This window comes from Opisthocomus hoazin, chromosome 26, assembly GCF_030867145.1.
Source record: "Opisthocomus hoazin isolate bOpiHoa1 chromosome 26, bOpiHoa1.hap1, whole genome shotgun sequence".
In the NCBI taxonomy this organism is placed as follows: domain Eukaryota; kingdom Metazoa; phylum Chordata; class Aves; order Opisthocomiformes; family Opisthocomidae; genus Opisthocomus; species Opisthocomus hoazin.
The window spans coordinates 4,299,838-4,320,050 of NC_134439.1; the positions used below are offsets into that span (position 1 = coordinate 4,299,838).

At 49.9% G+C, this 20,213-nt stretch overlaps 1 protein-coding gene across 16 annotated transcripts in view; it reads right to left on the reverse strand.

Moving 5' to 3' along the window:
* The window catches only part of MAPT (microtubule associated protein tau), a 54,606-nt gene that overhangs the window by 5,661 nt on the left and 28,732 nt on the right, over window positions 1-20,213 (reverse strand). For 5 of the 16 annotated variants that reach the window (XM_075443804.1, XM_075443801.1, XM_075443798.1 and 2 more), the window contains 10 exons: window positions 18,781-18,846; window positions 14,703-15,617; window positions 12,132-12,187; window positions 10,721-10,900; window positions 9,332-9,458; window positions 8,653-8,703; window positions 7,936-8,201; window positions 4,536-4,628; window positions 4,296-4,388; window positions 568-649 (listed from right to left, as the gene is read on the reverse strand). In XM_075443804.1, the coding sequence (XP_075299919.1) occupies window positions 568-649; window positions 4,296-4,388; window positions 4,536-4,628; window positions 7,936-8,201; window positions 8,653-8,703; window positions 9,332-9,458; window positions 10,721-10,900; window positions 12,132-12,187; window positions 14,703-15,617; window positions 18,781-18,846 (1,929 nt within the window). The remainder of the gene's footprint in view (window positions 1-567; window positions 650-4,295; window positions 4,389-4,535; window positions 4,629-7,935; window positions 8,202-8,652; window positions 8,704-9,331; window positions 9,459-10,720; window positions 10,901-12,131; window positions 12,188-14,702; window positions 15,618-18,780; window positions 18,847-20,213) is intronic. The other 11 variants (XM_075443811.1, XM_075443813.1, XM_075443812.1 and 8 more) reach the window with 8 other exon arrangements.

Here is a 20,213-nt window from a genome sequence, read left to right on the forward strand (position 1 = left end):
AATGCGCTGAGGTCTGAGCTGCCGCTCCAAGGCGGCTCAACCAAAGCACTCTGAGGCTGAGCAGGGGGTGAGGACCAGGAAAACGGCAGCAAGAGGGACCCCATGGTGATTTGGGAAACCCAGGAGCCAGGGCAAATGGGAACCAGGGTAAAAAGACTTGCCAAAGGATGCTGCGCAGAGCTGACAGATGTCCCAATGTTCTACAGAACCAAGAGCAGGGAGCTACCCTCACGCCCCTGAACACCAGCAGTCCCCTCTATTCCTAAATACTCCTCATTTACAGCGAGGTGTTGGCGCAGACAAGGGTGTCCATGGATCACACCAGATCCCTCCCCCACTACCAAGTGCTCAGGCAGACTGGAGAGGGTCTGGCAGTGACAGAGCTGGGAGCAGTGTCCCACACCCCAGGGCTCACTCTGCTGCACCGGTCACTGTCCCACATGTCTCCTCTTGCTGCCTGCGCTACCCCAACCCTCTCCCCATCTCCAGACGGACACCACGACGCAGCCTGCGAGCTTCCAGGGACCAGCGCCTGGTGCTGCGGGACGCTGCGGAGCCAAGGGGTACCTGGTTTGTGATGGATGTTGCCCAGGGAACCACATTTGGATGTCACGTGGCTCAGGTCGACTGGCTTGTAAACGATTTGCACCTGTCCATATGAGAAAGGAAAAGGCAATGAGCTCGTTGCCACCCCGGGCAACCTGGGGAAGGGGAGGCACAACACACACCGGCACCGGCTCTGGATTCAAGGGAAAGGACAGCTTAAACCCCAGTGAGATTAATAATACAAAAGAAACTGTCATCAGAAATGGGAGATCATTAATGCCCGTGTGCAGTAGCCTCTCTTAACATGTCAGCATGCACAAGATCACCTCTCCACAGAGGGGGGAAGTAGAGGCAATTTTAAAGTGCTTAAGTGAGAGAGAAAGTGGAGTGGTAATTAATTAAGATTTGCATACACATCATCCAAAAGGAGGAGATATACCAGAGAGAAAACGTAAAAAATAAATACCTTTTCTGGTGTAAAACATAAAGCTTATGTCCACAAAAACTGAAAGAACAGAAATGATCAATGTGCACAGAACTTTTAAAAGAGTGATCAAAATATGCATTTCTGAAAAATGCTGTAACGGAAATAAGGGTTTAAAAAAAAGCAATGTAAAATCTAAATATCTGGTAGGAGTTCACATAAATTAAAATGGCAATTGTAATATATTGAACCACAACAGTATCTCATGATATTACACTCTGTTTTCTATTTGTTTTACCCATTCCGTCTCTGAACATGGGCTCCAGCAACTCCACTTAAACCGCCCCATTCAAAGACCGGCCACGGCACTGCGGCGTGCCTGGGCGTGGGGCCGGTGGCCTCTTGCGCACGGACAGCCGGGTTACACGAGACACACACACAAGGAACAGTTAACGAGGAGCTGTTTAGTGGTTACGTTAGAGGTTCAACACCACGCTGGAAAACACCAACTACTGGAGAGGCCTGGGACCATCAGGCATGTCAGGGACAGCAAACCACAGCACATACACACCAGCTACATCAGGAGCAGGAGACAAGGGGTGAGAAAACATCCCCACGCCCCCAGAAGTTACCCTGGACCTTGGTTTTGGACTCACACCTGTCTGTGAATCAGCTATTGCTGTAGTTAGTAGGGCGGCTGTGCAGGAGAAATTGCACCATCAGCATCTCCACGTTGGTTCCTACTCACTGGGAAGTGTCTGGCCCTCAGTAACAGCCTGGATTTGAAGGGGAGCGTGTGCTGCTCTCTGCGTTATCACCCAGCACCATGGCGGGCATGCCAGTTCTCAGGAGGACGTGCCAGCACCAAAGGGACCTCTGCAGAGGAGCAAAGGACTCCTCCAAGCAGCCTCCACACCAGCGTGGCCGAAAGCCAGCACAAAGGATTCGCCACAGCCACTGCTCTTCATCGCGCCTGAGCGACTCAAAAGCCACGGGGTGAAGGTGCACCCTTCAGTTCTCACGTCAGCCCCACGTCCACCGGCCTCACCACCCTCAGAGCCAGCTGCTGGACCATGGTTGTGCACACCACTGAGAAACACTCCCCCCTCCATCACGCAGCCAGGAATAGGAGGGGTGAACAGAGGCTGGGTGCCAGCATCCCGCTAACACTGAGTCAGAGCACCGTGCACACGGGCCTGCCTTGTCTCCGATGCTCACGCACACCAAAAGGCACATCTGACAGAGAGTGGAGACAGAGAGAGGGGAGAAAAGCAACCCCAGGGTCTTGGAGTACACCGCAGACACAGACACGAAGACAGGGTTGGGGAAAGATCACACGCCTAACGCACTGAGCAGGAGGAGAGCCAGATTCAGTTGGAAGGCAGGGAACAGACCCCAGAAAGACAGCTGGTGCCTTTCCAATCCCAGCCATGACCCTGAAGGGTCTATGAGCAATTCGGGCACCACTGGGACCTGGGACTGAGAGACCTCCCATTTCCAGAGCAAGCAATCAGCAACTGAAACACTTTCTGCTTTCATTCCATTTCCATTTTTTAACAGACAGGTCTCCATTAACCCTTACCATCCTGCTGGGGAGCAGAGAAAGGTCCTCCGCCTTCTAGCAAGAAAGGAAAAGGGGTGCAGAGCTGCTTGTCTGGGAAACCAGTGCCAGAGACCTGGGGATCCCACCTCTCAGCATCAGTGATGCTTAGGTCAACTTTTGCCTAATGCATCACCTTGTCAGAGCATCCACTAGCTTAAAGAAAAAAAAGATACCAACCCCAGGTAACTGCAGCAACAGTTCATTCCTCTGGAAGCAGCAATGGCTGGGCAGGCAGCCGCTGCCGGCAGCATCGTGGAGGATTAAGGCATGATGGCCCTCAAAGGCCGGTGGTCTCTTGTTGCCCCTCTACCGGAAGAGCCCCAAGTCACAGCTCTGCCGCCCGGACAGCCTGTGCAGCCACGCTCCGGCCACATCAGCACATGGCTTTGCTCCGAGCACCCGCACCCAGAGCTAAGCTGCACAGCCAGGCAGCGATCACACCATTTTCACTGCAGGCAGAGCCTGGGGAGGGATCTCAATCTCCAGGCAAAAATCCAGGTAATTCTTAACCCACTGCAGCAGCGAACGCTTGCCCATGGTGTGAGCTCTCAGTAGAAAACAGGATGAGCTCACCACCCTGTGCTGGAGCTAATTACCAGCCACAGCACAGATGACTCGTGACGAACACTAACTCCTGGCGTAACAAGCAGCCATCCACACACCAGGCAGTCCAGCCAGTGCAGGACCCTGGGGTAAGAAAGAGCAGAACAAACATGGAACCTGCTTCACAGAGGTCTGACCTCCGCAAAGCAGCTCCTCTGGCCCATTAAATACAGGCAGCATGACATCAAATTTAAGACGGAGGTTGCAAACCCAGTTATATCCCAATGCTTACGTGCCAAGCCCTCTGCAATGCTCAGTTTCTCAGGGAGGGCGTCTACAGAAATTAAAAACAACACAAAGAAAATCCATCGGCAACATCTGAGGGGCACCAGGTAGCTTCCTCAGATAGCTGCAGATCAGGCAACCACAGACCCTGGGTCACACTGTTTGGGGTCTCAGTGATGCTCCCTCCTTGGTCCATCATCTTTCCTGGACCCAAACTCTGTCTCCAGAGAGACTGGTGTAAATGCACCAACCTCTGTGGAGTTTCTCCAGGTTTCTGGCACAGTAACTGAAAGCTGAGTCTGGCTATTCAGCTGGCAATGGCTGAAAATGCCAACGTTCAAATCAATTAACTCCATATTACTTTAGGATCAGGATTGCCTAACATACACCAGAATTATTCATTAGCAAGGAGAAGCTTAATATTTGCATGGATCATACTTGCCTGATGGGAATGGGCAGGAACCTGAGCTTTCACATGTTGTGCAGAGTCATGTGCAACTGAGCAATACATTAAGCGATGATGACTGCGTTTATTTATAAATCTATCCATCTACTGCATCAGCAACTACGTCACTGTCTGCTAGAGGCCACCCGTCCTGCAGACAATGAGGCGTTAAGCCTTCCAGGTAGTGTAAAACCTTTGAGTTAACGGGATGTTTTGTTACAGACACGGTTTCTACACAGGTCAGTTAGTTCTGTACATGTCAGGCATGTACAGGACTTGTTAGGGTTCATCTAACCATGTCTTTTGGGTTAATGGGGTTAAACGACAGCACGTCACCAATAGCTATCTGACAGCAGGGTCGCTGCAGATAGCATTGGCGGTTTAGTGTATACAACATGCCACTAATAATGAGGATTATCACAGTGCATTCAAAGTGTGAAGGTACTCACACTGCCTCCTCCCGGGATGTGTTTGATATTATCCTTTGAGCCACACCTGGATTGAACGCTGCTAAAGTCCACCTTCTTATTAACAATCTGCACCTTTGGTAGCCAGAAAAGAGTCATTGCACGTCACCAATAGCTATCTGACGGCAGGGTCGCTGCAGATAGCATTGGTGATTTAGTGTATACAACATGCCACGTATAATAAGGACTATTATAGTGCATTGAAAGTGTGAAGGTACTCACACTGCCTCCTCCTGGGATGTGTTTGATATTATCCTTTGAGCCACACTTGGATTGAACGCTGCTAAAGTCCAGCTTCTTATTAACAATCTGCACCTTTGGTAGCCAGAAAAGAGTGTGAGAAACAACATGACCATCTGGAGCTTGACCATGCGTTACATCACCAAAACCAGGAACCTGCCTTCCAGTGCCAAGAGCAAAGGAGAACCTCCGGCTTGCTGCACAGGTTTGTCTACTCATGGGTTGGAAACTGGAGGGAGAGTTGGGCAGGTTATACCTAGAGATTGGATATGTCTCACTAGCAAAGCAGCCCTGCTTTCCAGGCCAGAAACATGAGCGAAAAAGCCAGCTAACCCTGTTTTCTTTCACTGAACAAAACGGGGAGCTCGCTGGGCAGCAAACGTGCTGGAAGGCACCAGTGGTCTGAGACTTGGCTTCTGCGGAGCCAGTGGAAGGAGGAAGGATGGAGCCAAGAGAAAAATGCCTGCTCAGCCCCATCTCCCATGCTGGGCGGTATGCCCCCTCTCCAGGAGAGATACATGGCCTCAGCAGCTTGAGCAAACTGGGCAAACGGCCGGGGCAGCAGGCTGGAGAGCAGGAGCTGTGTGTCTGGCACAACTGGGGAGAGGACGCCTGAGCTCTGTGCTGTGCAGGGCTCAAACTCCCTCTACAGTTACCAAGAGAAAAAGCAAATGGTGCCAGCGATGCAGTCCCATCCCTCCAGTTCTCTTCACTCCCGTACAGATGAGATGAAAGGGGCAGCACAGACCAAGCCCAAAGGCAGTTGCTCTGTGGCACATTCCCAACACCATCCCAGGTGAGAGGGAGCCTGGGAATGGCTTGGTGCCACAGGAGAACCACATACCATGCTCACGTCACCCTCCAGTCCCAAAGCCTGCCTGCCCTCTCCGCCACACACACATTTCTGGGCTAATGAAGCTGTTTCCATTTAGGGCTTGTTATCCCTATCTGGGTTTTGTAAGGGCAGCCATGCTGGAGTGACCCCGCACATGGGAGCAGCTATACCAGACCACACAAAGATGAAGGTAGCCCTGCTGCTTCCCCCGCGCAGACTGGAGTGCCTTTACAATCCATGCAAGTATAAACCAGAGGCAAATGCAGGTAAAAACCAGCAGACACACAGGCCCCTGCTGCCTCAGGAGAAGCCTGTCTGAAGCACAACCCTTATGAGAGGGAAAGAGACACAGCATCCTGCAAGAGAGCAGGGTCCCATCACACTGCACATGCAGTCCCTGGATGACAACATGCACAAAGCTGGCTGAGAAGGCAATCTTGCTCTCCACCCCAGAACGTGCCCGGCCTGCTGCTGCAAGGAGAGCTCCTCGCTACACACCGGCTCTTTAGCATGAGAAGCACCAAGGCTGACACACGCCTTCAGCATCATTTTCCAAGTTCACATCAACCAATTCTGCAAATCAGGACCCAGTTCTGCTAGACCAGGCTCTGCCAGAGCAGTATTCAGAGATCCAACAACAACAAAAGCGCTCAGGCAATACAGAAATACTGGAAGGGATGTGAGCTGGCTGACTCCTGGTGTGTGCGCCCCATGTACTTTTGCTTCCCTAGGCTGGGGGTGTGAAATCTGTATGGAGAACAGGCTCCAGACCCATCTTCTGGCCACCCTAAAATCACACTTGTGGGATCAGTCCCTTCTGCTCCAGCTGCAACCATTTTGCTAAGGGCAGCCTTGTGCCCTACAAAATCCCCAACAGAGCATTCAGCCATTCTCCCCTACAAAGAGGAATGAATTGTCCCAAATTCAGCTGTTCTTACCCTTTCAGTGATGATAAACATGTTGCCTGACAGATACAGAAAAAAAAAAACTCGTAAAAGCTGGATTAAAAAAAAAAAGCAAATACTTTAACCAATTTACAGTAAATGTAAAGGTTCCTTCTAAAATCCCTGAAGAGCAGCGTTTTGTGGGGGTGGCAGGAAAGCCTTCCACCTTGTGCTAAGTGGGCAGGCAGGCTGAGACATGGGGACACAGCCAGCTGGAAGGACATGTGCTGCTCTGTTCATGACCAATGGCCAGAGCAGCCCTGCCCAGCCTCCAGAGCTTCCCTGCATTGTAGTACAAAGTAAAATGTGCATTGTCCAGTAAATCGCCAGCCACAGCAAAAAATGAACATAAGGAAACAGAAAAGCACGCTACTATTTAAGATGGTGAAGAGAAGCCATCTCAGAGCCTCCCTCTGTGCCAAAGTCAAACACTCAGAGCCACGGAGTTACCTAGTCGCACAAAACAGCATGCACCGCACGCAGAGAAGATGTGTCACGGCTCTGTTGCATTAGCAGCTGCAGAGCAAGGTCTGCAAGGCAGTGTTCCCCCCAGGGCAGGCAAGCACAAGCACACGGGGGCTCCTGACTGCACTGGCCATCAGATGTGCAGCGCTCTCATTTAACATCTGTGTAAGAGCCACCGGGCCTTCACCATCCAGAGGAACCCGGTGCTTTCATATCACCGCCCATGCAGCAAGGAGGATTTTACAAAAGCCTCCGGATACGTCCACACAGTGCGACGGAGCAGTGCAGAGAGGCTCGGATGGGTGCTGAGCAGCCAACACCACAGCTGGACCCGTGTAACCGCACGCTGCTGCCCTTGGGGCTGCACGGATGAATTAGCTCACACCACTCCCTCACCCAAACTCTCCTCTGCTGGGCCTGCAAAATTCAACACGCGACCCTCATTCTCAAGCACTTGGAGCACAGAGTTCACTTTGCTGCCTGTGAAACAGCCTCTCTGGGAGGGAAAAGTACTAGTGGTTAAAAGGATAATAGTGCCATCAGTTCTGGCCGTGCCACACTGCATCATGTAGCCAGACAGAGCCTGATTGCAGAACACAATCCAAAACCTTGCCAGCAGAGTTGGATCCAAAATCACAATGTTCTGAAAAATGTGCCAAGCCTGGGACCCTCACAGGGAGGAGACCATCCTGCCCACTCACTAACGAAGAAATGGAGACAGCATTGAAGCAACTGCTCCAGACCACACAGTACAGGATTCAGAAACACAACCCGGCTCCTGTGACTCTTTAGGGCGCAGGCCACAATCTGCTCTCCTTAACTGGACACAAGGGAACGCCAGTCCCCTGGAAGCCAGTCCACATGTTGACGTGCCACATCACAAGCTCTCTGCAGTCATCTCTCGGGGACAGCTGTACTGCACTAAGCCAGGCAAGCAATTTCAGGACACGCATCCAACCCACTTAACCCCAAAATCAGAATCAGACTGGCGATCAGCTGAAGCTTGGCTGCCCACTGTTGTACCTCTGGCCGCAGCTGGGCTGCTACAGCTCCAGGGAGGGCTCTCCCCTCCCAGATGCAGCATCAAGCACCCGCTGTCCCTACAGACAGGCCCCTGGAAAGCAGAGTCCACATTTACCTTGCCACCTCCGGGCTGGTGCTTCAGGTTTTCAGTTGAGCCAATTTTGGACTTCACATTTTTCAGATCAGGCATGGGTGCGGCTGACGGCTGGACGCGGCTCTTGGCAGACGCAGGAGATTTCGGTGGTGTGCGAACCACTGCCACCTTCTTGGGCTCCCTGGCTGGTGGGGTGGGCAGAGAGGGAGTGCGGGAACGGCTGCCTGGAGTCCCGGGGGAGCCGGGACTGCTGTAACCGCTTCTGTCTCCGGACTTTGGCTGCTCACCTGAAGTTTGGAGACAGAGGGAGGCAAGCACAGGATAAGCGATCTGGGGACACAACCCCTTCCTCACTCATTGCCTGCCTTTATGGGGTTCATCTGCCTGGTCCCAGGGCCCACCCGCTGCTCCTAGTGCAGACCACCAGCAGGGGGGAGATGGCTGCACTTTCTTCTACTTCATTTTGAAGTGAAAACTGTGATTCAAGGCAACTTCCTCGTATCTCGGAAGACGGGTCTCCGTTGTCTGGATCATTGGTAAGACTCCCCACCCGAGCGTGATGTTAGCATGCATGACAAATTACAGAAAAAAGACACTCCAACAAAACCACTTTTCTATTAGACATTTGGAAGCATTTTTACACAATTACATTATTAAATAAGGCTGATCAACGAGCAGCTTAGAAGTATCCCCAGTTTGAAAAAAAATGGAAGAAGAAAAGAAACCCTTAAACATCACCTTTCTCCGACTTTGCTGCTGCAGGAGGTGGTTTTTTCTGCTCCTTTCTGCCTGTTTAATGAATGAGAAAGATGCTTAAACATAATAAAGCTGGAAATTTAATTAATTTAAGGTTTTATGTAGCTCTGGTTAAGTATGAAATATATATATTCAGTGAAATGCACCGTTTTAATGGAAATTCACAATGCCTGATGCTTTCTGGGGTTTTCTTCCCTGAGAATAATGGGCTAATCTCCATTCCTGCAATCAAAGAACTGATCCTCTTGCCCCTGGTCTTTGTGAAATATTGTCAAGAGAAAAGGAACAGAGGGATTAAAAAAACGGAGCTGCCTAAATCTTCCAAATTGGAGGAAATCCCAAAAGGATAAAGAAACTGCCCTCACCTACACACTGGCAACTATACAAACAGAGCAGATGAAGCAGCGCCCAGAACGGCTCACTTTAGAGCAATCATCCCTAGCTCTGCACCCACAGCCCCATGACAAGGTGAGCAGCTCCAAATCACCACGCAGACCTCAGCCTGCTGGCCGTGCCCTTGCTTGGTGGTGTGCATGACCCCAGCCGGCACCGGGGCAAATTTGGTCACTACCTCCACATAATCGCACGGAGAGCCTGGGAGCACCACCAAAGCCAAGACACCACGGGAAGGTGGCTGCATGCTGCTCTCGCCGTCACCTACCAGAGCCAGGAGGTGTCTTGGGGGCCGTGGGTGTCTTTGCCGGGATGCGTGTGGCATTGGTCGAGTTCCTCTGCCCAGCTGCAGACCGCGGCGTGGCCGTCTTCGTGCCACCTCTCATCTCCGGGCCCTGGGGATGTAAGGGGGAGAAGGCTGATGCAGGGGGATCTGCCCAGGGATGGGCAATCACCCCTCCTGGATCAGAGCCACATGAGACCCTCCTGCTTCCTACCCTGACAGCCCGCAGGAGCTCCCACAGGTTTCCCCACACGCAGGCATCTGCGACGTCTCCCATCATGGCGTCTGCCACAGCCACTCCACAGTCACTCCTGGGCTGGCAGAGCAGCTGCGCCGCTTTCCCATGTGAGCCCTCAGCTTCAGCTACATTATTCACCGCACACTCAGGGCCAGTTAAAAAGTATGTTCAACTCCTTTGTCTGTTCCCTAAATTTCATCCTTTTGCTTCCCTCTTCTGCTAAAATTTTGTACAGAAGATAAATCCATTGACTAGACCAGAGGCTCCATTTAGGGGTTAAGCGCCAGACTCCACACACAGAGAAGCACCTCCTTTATCCCCACCTGTCATACACTAGTGTAGCACGTACATGATCTGTAATGGCACGTAAATAGCAATATGCTCTTTATTGTCTTCTGAGCTGCAGAAAAGCCTCCCCAAATCTATGAACTAATACATCCTCTTTCCGATGACTTTCTAACAGGGGTCTGTGTACACATGCTCATGAAAAACACAAAAGTGAAAATTTACAAGCTGACTGGAACCAAGGCAGCAGGGACCCAGAGCAGAGCCATCGCAATATCTCCATCACGGTAAAACCACACCCCATTGTCTGCGACCTGCAGCCTCTGCTCTTTCCTTCACCACGGGTGCATTTGTACGACTAAACACCAGAAATGGAAACTCCAAGCTACTTTTTACATTGCAGAACAAGCCACGGATGTGTGTGCATTTCCTGTTCTCTGTGTAGCACCTGGCAGATCTGGCTCTGGCACATTTCAAATGCATCTGCTGTTTACAGCCAACACACCCATAAAACACAGCATAAAGATGCAAAACAAAGCAGAGCATGAAAGAGCACAAAGGGACCTGGAAATGCCTCAGGGAGACCAGGTAACACCCTGCAGCAATGAGAGATTGTTGCTGTAATGCAAAGCAAGTGGCCTACATGCTGGTGAGACGGACGCTGTTGCTTCAGACACCAAAACTGGAGCCAAGTCTGGCCATGGCCACTGGAAGGCGAAAGGGAAGCACATCCCACCCTCTCCACTGAACGGGACACAGACAGACTGCCCAGCCAAGCACTGCCAGACCTGCCAGGAACGCCTTAAGGTATTCCCCAAGGTAGCTTTGCCTCTCACATCCCATTTCCTTACCTTGGCTTTCGTTTCTTGTGTTCCTGTACTGGCAGGTCGGGGTGTGACAGATGAGACTCGTTTAGAGGTGGAAGCAGGGCTGGAGGGTGTTTTCGAAGGGGTTGTGCTAGAGGAGGTGTGTCGCTGGGGGGGGATGGAGGGTCTATCGCCTGGGGGTTTGGCAGTGGAAGGTGAGGATTTCTTAAACATGGAAACAAAATAAAATTGGAACACAAAAAAAATCAGTATGGGAGGGAAATAAAAGGGGATCACTGATGTTAAACAGGATTAGAAGGTGCAATACTGGGTGTGGGACAGGCGATGGCTGGTACTGCCCTCCCCCTGCAGCACAGAGTTGGGCAAGAGCTGTGGGGCTCATGGCACTGCCAGGCTTCCGCAGCTGCACCAGCAAGCATGGAGTACCTCAGCTCCATTCCTCCCACAGGGTGCAGCAACACCCAAGCCCCTTTCTGGGGAAAGCGTCACCCCGTGACTGCCTGCCCTTGCCACCACCCTCCACACCAGTGGCACATTTTACCATCTGAACTGCTCTGGTTACTCCCGACTTCTCTGTGTGCTCCACTGGCAAAGATGCTGCAGGTGCAGCACTACCAACATCAGCATTTCTGGGAGATGCAGATGACTGTTCCCCGGTCTCTCAACCCCATCATACCTGCTTTATCAATAATGGATCGCTGTTTTTTATCTAGACAATCGCTTAGTATCATGTCGAATGCCCAGCCTGATATAACCCTGACAAACATCTCTAGAGAAAGTCCCAATTTGCCATTGTTTGAAAATAATTATATTCCTTACCTTTAATTCTTCACCCACTAAATTGTCCATCAGCTTGTCCATCATCTCACCCAGGCACCAGCCAGGCTAATGGCCAGCTGAACTAAATCTCCTCCAAATTAGCAGTGTGACACATATCTTTAAACTTATGGAATTTACCCACAATTAAACTCTGTTCCTCACCAAGAACACGGCATCTGCAAGGCCTAGATTATTTATTTTTTTAATTACATGTCTTGCCCTTTTCAGTGTTATGCTACTTGTCCCCAGTACACAGCCCAATGCAGTTCTGAGTTTGCTTTCGCACCGGTTTGCCCCAGCAAAACCAGCCGGCTGCTTTCCAGTCTCAGGCTGAGAAAATGATTTCTCTAACCACCCACCCAACCCCATGAGCCACATGTTTGTCTTAGATTTTGCTTGCTTCCTTGCTCTCAAAGATCACCATGGATTGCACCATCCAAACCGGGGTGAGGGAAGAAAAAATAAAAACACTCTTGAAAGACAGACAGAAGAATGGAAGACAATGGCCAGGTTTCCTAGGAGGCACAACTGCAGTCCAGGAGAGCAGGAGAGGGAGCCAGGAACATGCACAGCACTGAGCAGGTGATGCCACCTCTGGGTTTATTTTTTAGCTTACCTTCGGTTTCTTTTCCTCAGCTTCAGTCCCTTCCTTGTCTTTGCTGTCAATACGGCCTGACAAATGGAAGCACACACCGTTACGTTTCTTGGGACTGGTCAGTAAACTCTGGAGAGATGATAATGCCTGTGCTACAGCAACATGCATGCTGGGTGGGTGCTCCATGTTCCTGCTCGCCTTTAAATTTGATACTATTCCTAGAAATATTACACTCATTTCTTGCAGAAATACTTGTACATGGTAAACACATTCTTTCTGGGTTATCCTGGGCACAGGCAACAGTGTATTAGTCATCGCTGGGGCATCACACACATGCAACAAGGTCTGAGATGAGACAATTTTGTCCAGATTTGCACTCAGTTCCAGTAGCATCTGATCAGTTTAGGACAGAACAGTTCTCTTCAACCCTAAACATGAGTCTCCCTCTCCAAAACGCCCACTGGTTCTAACAATCATATAAATAAAGACTAAAATGGAAAGATGCCCCAATTCTAGCAGCACCAAGCTGTCCATGATCTCATTTACAGTTGCTGTTCAGCTGTTGTTCAGCATTTTTATACCTGGCTGTTGTTACTTCCCATCTCTCCTGACACACTATTTTCCGCCCCCTCAGCAGACAGCACACCTTTGACCTGGGTCAGACCCTACAGGGTCTTGAGGTTTCAGCTGTTGTCCTACTTGATTGGCATCAAGCACAGAGTGACTGACAATATTTCAGTGTTTTGACCCATTAGTCTACAAGCACAACAGACCGCAGTATCGCTAATCAGGAGATCAGAAACGGGGAGGAAGTAATGTTTGCACCATAACTTGCACTTGTAACAAAGACCTTTTTCCCAGTCTTCAGCTAATTCCTCCCTAATCTGGGAAGAAAAGCTATTGATATTATCGCCAGTGTTTTGGCAGCTTGCCCTGAGGGGTCAGCCCTTTCCCAGTGACATGAACAATGTTGTTAATCCAGCATTGACGACCCTGACCCATTCCAACAGCCACTCCCAGAGCTGCTGGGTGCACTGCCCTTCCCCAGTTCAGTTAAATTGCAGACTGGAGCAAGGCTGGAGCTGAACAGCCATGAAGTATCCCCATCTTTGAAGTAAAAGACCATTAAACAATCAAAGAAATTCCTCCTATTGAATCAGAAACTGGTTGACTCTGGGCAATGCATCCGCAACCCGCCATCGTTTTCAGGCTCCGATACGAGTGATAGCAAGCCATGCCAATGCCCTGCAGCACATGTGCGAAACCTCCCGCTGGCTTATTAGGCAGTGAACAATGAGAAATATGTTATGAGCTTTAGCTCCAATGGAAAAAGCTACATCAACAATTTCTTCAAGAACCTCGCGCAGCAAAGAGCACGCTCTCTCTGCCACAAACCGGAGCAGCGTTTGCAGGCTAATGGAAGCAGTCAAGCCAGCTTTTGAGATGGACACTGGCGTGGAAGGCAGAGCTTCCCCCACGCCAGGGCCCTGGACAGCCAGAGCTGAGGTACAACATGGTGAGGCACCTTCAGGTTTTAACGTGTGTCCTGCTGCGCCAGCTTATTAACACAACTCATTGCAAAACTGGCATTTGGCCACTGAGTGACATCCCTCTGACCCCCAGTAAAGGTGGAAGATAGCTCCTGGAGAAAGAAAAGGTCTAAGAGCTGCTCTGGCGGCGGGGATCCTCGTGCATTCAGCGGTGAACTCAGACCTTCACCCAAGAGAGCTAAGACTGAGATTGCTGCATGAACACAGCAGCTCCACGGTCTGACTGCCCTCCCAGCCTAGAGACCCACATGCTGTTAGATGCACTCAAAAGCCAGGCCTCCACACACACAGGCAGCTCCCACAGGACACCCCAAATACAGCCACGGCATTGGGCCACCCAGGGACGCGCTGTCCAGAATGGGGATCGGAGAAGGAAGCTTTGTAAGAGCAGCAGACATGCCCTGCAGTGGGCTAAGGTCCAGCCAGCTGCAGACTGTGCCTCCACCATCAGTCAGTACTGGATATTTCAGGGAAAAGTACAAGAAACAGGACCAATGTGGGACCTTTTCCACGGTTAGACCTGCAGTCTCACTTGCCTTTCTCCTCCTGCCTCATCTTCAGGAAAGCCAGTACAAAGAGTTATTAGACCGGACAGCGGACACATGCAAACCAGATGGCATGTGTCTTGCTGGAACAAGCTGCAGTGTGCGCTGGGTTAGCCCCACTCCAACATGCCAGTCTCTGTCTTCTCTGGGAAGGTACCACGTGTGAGTTAAGGTGCCCACGCCACAGATCCAAGGAAATCAAAACAAAACCAGGCGAACAAAGCATGACTGGGGACACGCCAGCACCATGCAAGGGATGCAAAACTGAAGCTAAGGGTCTGGCAAGTATACCAGGACATCCAGGATTAAACTAAAAAGGGAAGGAACGGGTGGAAGAAGCAGCAGTGCTCTGCTGATCAGTTCACAGCAAAGGTCCAGGCCATTTCCCAAGCAGCAGGATTCGAGAGGTGGCAGCAAGCTAAGTATTTGTTCCGGCAGCCTTGTCGTGAGCAAGCCACTGGCAATGTGAGCTCAGGGCAGGCAAACCTTGCACACACCTTTTAGGAGAGGGACGCGACTGACGGCTTTATCTGCAACATGGGCACAAGGTTTCTTCTTGGGTGACCGGTGTTTTCCTGTACCTGGCACAGCCTCTTCCAAAGGAGCGTCTTTATCTTCCACATCATCTTTTAACTCAACGGGGAGTTTGGCTGTTTCTAGCAAGGGTCCAGAATCTTCTCCCTCCTCAGGCTCCACTTCTTTTTGGGAGATGATTACAGAAGGCTCTGGTGGGGTGACATCTCTGTCTTCTTCCCCCCTCAATGGCTGTCTCCTCTCCTCTTGGTCCTCTACTGCTTTATGTGACTCAGTTTCAACAGGAAGTGCCTCTCTTGGGATGTCTCTGAGGACATCTTTGGACTTGTTTTCTTCAAAGGCATATTCTTCAAGAGCTTCCTTGCCTGTTGCTAGACACAACCCCATTTCAGATCCTGCTGAAACATGCTGTCCCACCAGGGAAAGCAAATCCTGTTCAGAAGTTTCATCAACATCGCGGTCCTCATCTCCTTCCCATCCACTGGCATCTTCTTTTAATGGAGCTCTGGTATACAAAGGAGATGGCCCATCTTTAATACGGGAGTCAGCTGTGCCACCTGCTCCTGCCAACCCCTCAGTGCACACACCAGGACCTAGCTCTGTTCCCAGTGCTGGATCCACACCAATGCCTTCTCTGCCTCGCTGATCCCACAGCTCATTGTTGTCTTCAGATGCTCTGGAGTCTTGGTACATATCCAGGGGTATTGGGATGGTGACCTCGATTCTGGTGGGAACTGCTGTTGTAGCCTTCATTTCATGTGACAGAAGAGGCTGCTGAAGAACCCCAGCTACCTGCTTCATGGGCTGGCTTTCTCTTTTTATTGCATCTCCCACACGCTCCGGAGGGCCAGGCTGTAGCTTTGGAGAGCTTGGCTCCCCTGGAGTAGAAGACACAGGGTAGGAAGCATGGGCAATTAGCACAGACATGTCAAATCAGTAGTCAGACATGTAATGCTGAAGAGAGACTAAAGATTTCTACCACCAATCTAGAGGAAAAAAGCAAGTCCCACATCACCCCATTGAACAGACAACTCACTTCTACAGTGGCTTTTGCCTTTAAAGAAACTCTGATCTCCATGGGAATCAGGAACAGTAACAGCCACAGCGGGTGGGAGACCAGACTCCTCCCCGACCTGGTCTCGGAGGTGGCTGGGGTATCCCAGGCACGTGCCATGAAGGCCAACATCTGCCGCACCCGTGGTCTATGAGCTGGTTTAGCTACAGAGGTTTTCAGAAGCCAAGAACACACCCATTTTCTAATCTAACACCACCACTGGACCATCAGTTTGCTGGTCAGTGACCACCTCTTCTTGCCTCCAGGGCCTGAACTAAACAGGCCAGACACCCTCCCCTCTTTCACAGGCTCACAAAACCCCTTCAAGTCCTTTCCCCCGCTCAGGCACGAGCTGCATCCTCCCAGAGCTCAAACCGTCTCTGCTTTGTTCTCCAGAACATTTCTTTTGCTAATGAGCTTGAGGAAGGGCACTCCTATGTCTTCTCTCTTCTTGCTGTGTATTTCAACAGCCACTGGAGCAGACAGTCTCAGTGGAAAGGACTACAAGTGAGAACATGGCTGTAGCCACACAGCCACAGCAATTTTGGACTCTGCACCCACTCAGGCAAATCAGAGCTCCCGTGCTGCCGACAGCATTTGGGCAGAGTAGCAAGTGTGACATCTAAAGCCCTAAAATTAAGGTCACAGAGACACAGATCTTTTTTTGGGGGGTAAAAGAGAGAATTATGTTCTATAGCTGATCTCATGCATGACACAGACCTTTACAATTCCACCCAACAATTGCTGCACTAAGACATATATTCTGGTTGAGCTGGAGCTTTTCTGACAGAAATTCATTCAACTGAAGAAAAGATGCACTGAGCAATGGAGAAATCACCCTGAACATTGGTAAACTGCTTCAAAGTCAACTGCCTCAGTGAGAATGTGCATCTTATATTATGAATTTGTCCAGCTTCAAATAACCTTTGGTCTTCCTGAGCACCAACTGGGTAAAGAGCCTTAGACCAGAGCACTTCAATACTGTGATTTCAGTCGTTGCTTTGTTAGATTAACAAACAAGATTAAAACAAGGAAAAGAAACAAGGAAAGAAGTCAAGACTGACTCAGTCTTTTATCAATGTTCTCCCCACTTTAACCATAATGATTAAGTGAAACTACCACATAAAGACCTTGCAAATTGTGGTTTAAGAGAAATCCTAAATTGGCACCTGTTGGCAGGTAATATTTGAAACACCTTTTATAACCACAGGGTGTTTATGCAGTAGCCAGCAGACCATCCTGGCTCCTTTCTTCCGCAAACAACCAACGTGACCATTAACGACGCTGGTGCAGAGATGGGAACAGTCAGATCGTTAGCCGTACTTCCGTACTCCTGGGCCTGCTGGTATCTCTGAGGCAAACGTGCAGCACAAGGTCAAGAGTTAGCAGAGTGCCAGCAGAGTGAAAACCACCAATCGGAAGACACTTCTCCACCTGGGACTCCAAAGGCATTTTAACATGCTCCATCTTCACTGCAAAGATCAGTTTTTCAAATCCGACAACACAAAAAATTAAGGTAGCTAGTAACAAGATATCCATGACTCTGTGTGTGTATTGTTAGTCATATTTTCCTCCAAATCAAAAAGAACCACACTGTCATTGAAAGGAAGCAGGGTATTATTACAAGTCCACTTCTTTCAGAGAAGTAACAACTTACATTAGCACCTAGAAATGTTATATATAGGTCACAGCAGAGCTCCAGCTAGCTGTATGTCCCCGTATCTGACAGTTGAACAATCCCAGGACAGTACAGAAAGGTCTTCTTAAAAATCTGGGGAGAACCAGCAGCTAGAACGAGACTGAACAGGGCAGACAGAAGAGAGAACTTCACCCTTCTCCTGCTAACAGTCTTGATTTCTTTTTTGCAGCAGTGCCACTATTTTAAATACAGAAGAGTTGCTAGTCCAAGAACCACTGGACAGGCAAGCAAAGGTTTTATTTTAATTGCAGGAAGCAGACTGTGCACAACTGTGCTCATCTGTGTGCGGAAAGCAAAGTCGACCAGAATTCTGCCCTGAGCTGAGAAGACAAAGACCTAATTACTTCTTTAAAAGACATGGGTATCTGTAAATGCACTAATGCAGCCATGAGGAGGAAAGACACTGCTCAAGCAGCTGGAGGAATTCATTATGTCTACTGCACAGAAAACTACCTTACAGAATGGGGTTTAACTAAAATTTTTAACCAGCACACCAAATGAACGCAAAGGTGTATTAATGCTAGCAAGACAGCGATATCAAAGTGAGTTTAACCCACAAGTCTGCCCCGCTGAATTAAGAATTTAATTCAACGCACAGAATTAAGCTAGCTCTGAGTGCTTTGGGAAAATCCCGTCCTGCAGCTTTCAGTCAAGTCTGAACTGAACAGAGTCGAGAGAGGCTTTCCAGATAGCCAGGAGGTTCCTGGATAATTTCTTGGCTCAGCTGAGCAGACGCACAATTAATGGTCTATAAATGCTCACTGCCCACCATGCTTGGCTTTGTCAGTCACATTCCCTAAGACTGGGATGAAAACAAACCACCCTTAATGTTAAAGTCAGGGCATTAGTGAGTAGGTTTGAGACGTGTTTCAAGTTAGAAAGAGACATAGTAATCAGAGAAACAATTCACTTCTTTCATGTGTGACATGCAGGGCCCAACGTGGACTCTGTTCAATGCTGAGCAGTTCCTCCTGGCTAACTGCACCATCCCGGCTCTGGGTAGCACCTTTTCTAGCCTGGAGGATGCTCTGTTTTGCAACTGGACAAACAAGCACCAGGGCTTCAGCCACCTGAGAGAGAAATTTGGTGCATGAAAAGCTGCAGTTCCCCGAAATGAATATGTTGGAACATTCAAAGCATTTATGGCCCTCCCCTGTCAGGAAGAACTGCATGACTGCTCGTAGAGTGTAGAACATTAGCATTACAGAAGAAAACTCCCAAGGCACTAGCAACGAGCTGCATGGGCCGGCCGCGGTAACTGGGCCCCAGCGACAGGCGATTCACTAACCTTGAGTGGCATCTCCTCCAGCGTGGTCCTCCAGGTTGGGGGTGGCTCCTACACCTGCCTCTTCAGCTGGTCCCAGTTCAGAGAAAGAATGGGGAAAAGCAGGATCAAAACAAGAATTAAAGTTTAAGCGTGTGTCTGGAGAATTGATTTACCTCCCTGCTGATTCTGCCCATCAGTGCTGTAATATGAGCAGGGCAGTATCAGAAAGGAAATCAACCCACGCCGATGATGTATCTAGCTAGATTTATTCAGCTTGTGCTGTACCAGACTGGAGGAGTGTGTCACCAACTTGCATATCCTGGGTGGTAGGTTAGTACAAGCTCCTTCAGGCAGAGGTGCAGAAAACAGGCTGCTAAGTGGATTTATATCCCCTCTTCTACCCCCATGTAGTATTTACATTGCCAGCAGCACTCACATGAATGTTTCTTACCTGAGCCCTACCTTCTTGTTGACGACTACCTAGCTTACTGTAATGAACTCTGCCATGGCTAAATCCGAGTCTGACAGAAATCTGATACTTCAGGAATACTGGTCCATTAAAGCACAATTTTCTTCACAGCAATGATGGTTTGTCTCTATCAGAACTTTTTCAATTCATTATATGACTACTTTCAAACAGGCTTAATCAATTACATTTGTATGTCACAGCTCTACAGTCAAACTAAGGACTTTCTCTGTTTTCCCCATTTTTTTCCAAAGAGTCCAGGACACACTGCTTCTTCCTGGCTCCCTGGTAGAGTCAGATCTCGAACGAGAGACTGCACATCCCTCCTAGCAGGCGAGCCACTCTGCATTGCAGTCCAGGGGTCCACCAGCAGCCTGGGGACTGGATGCAGGACAGACAATTTGGCTGCCGAAGGAAGTGTGCTGTGGGCTTGTTTCAGTGTTCGGGCATTGTCAGAAGCCAGTTTCCACCCCTTACCTTTCTAAGGTCCTGCCTGATGCTTCCAGGAAAAGCCAGCAGCTACCGCACAGGGGCTATATATGCATTTTTTACATACAGACCTCATTCTCCCAAGAGCTCCTACTCTCTTGTACACACACAGCACTGCTCACTCCCTTCTTGCTCTGCCCCTGAAAGTCCCCCATCGCTCCCCGGAAAGCCAGGGCCAGGTGCAGTGAGTCCCCACAGAGCACTCAGGCTGAATTAGCCACTTCACTTCTACTGCATTATCCTTAAAACATGCCGGCAGCCACAGAACTGCTGCAGTGGCCTGGTTTTCACCTGCCGCTTCAAAGACAACCGCATGAGCTGGGCTGAGCGAGAGCGCAGCAAGACAAGCAGCAAGGTCCTGCGGTGACCGCCTCGCCAGCAAAGCAGGGCTGCTGGCAGAGGGGCAGAGATGACCGGCATCAGCAGGCAAGCGCTTAGCCTGCAGATGGGAGATGAAGCCACGACAGAGACACCAGACGAAGATTGTCAGATGTGAAGC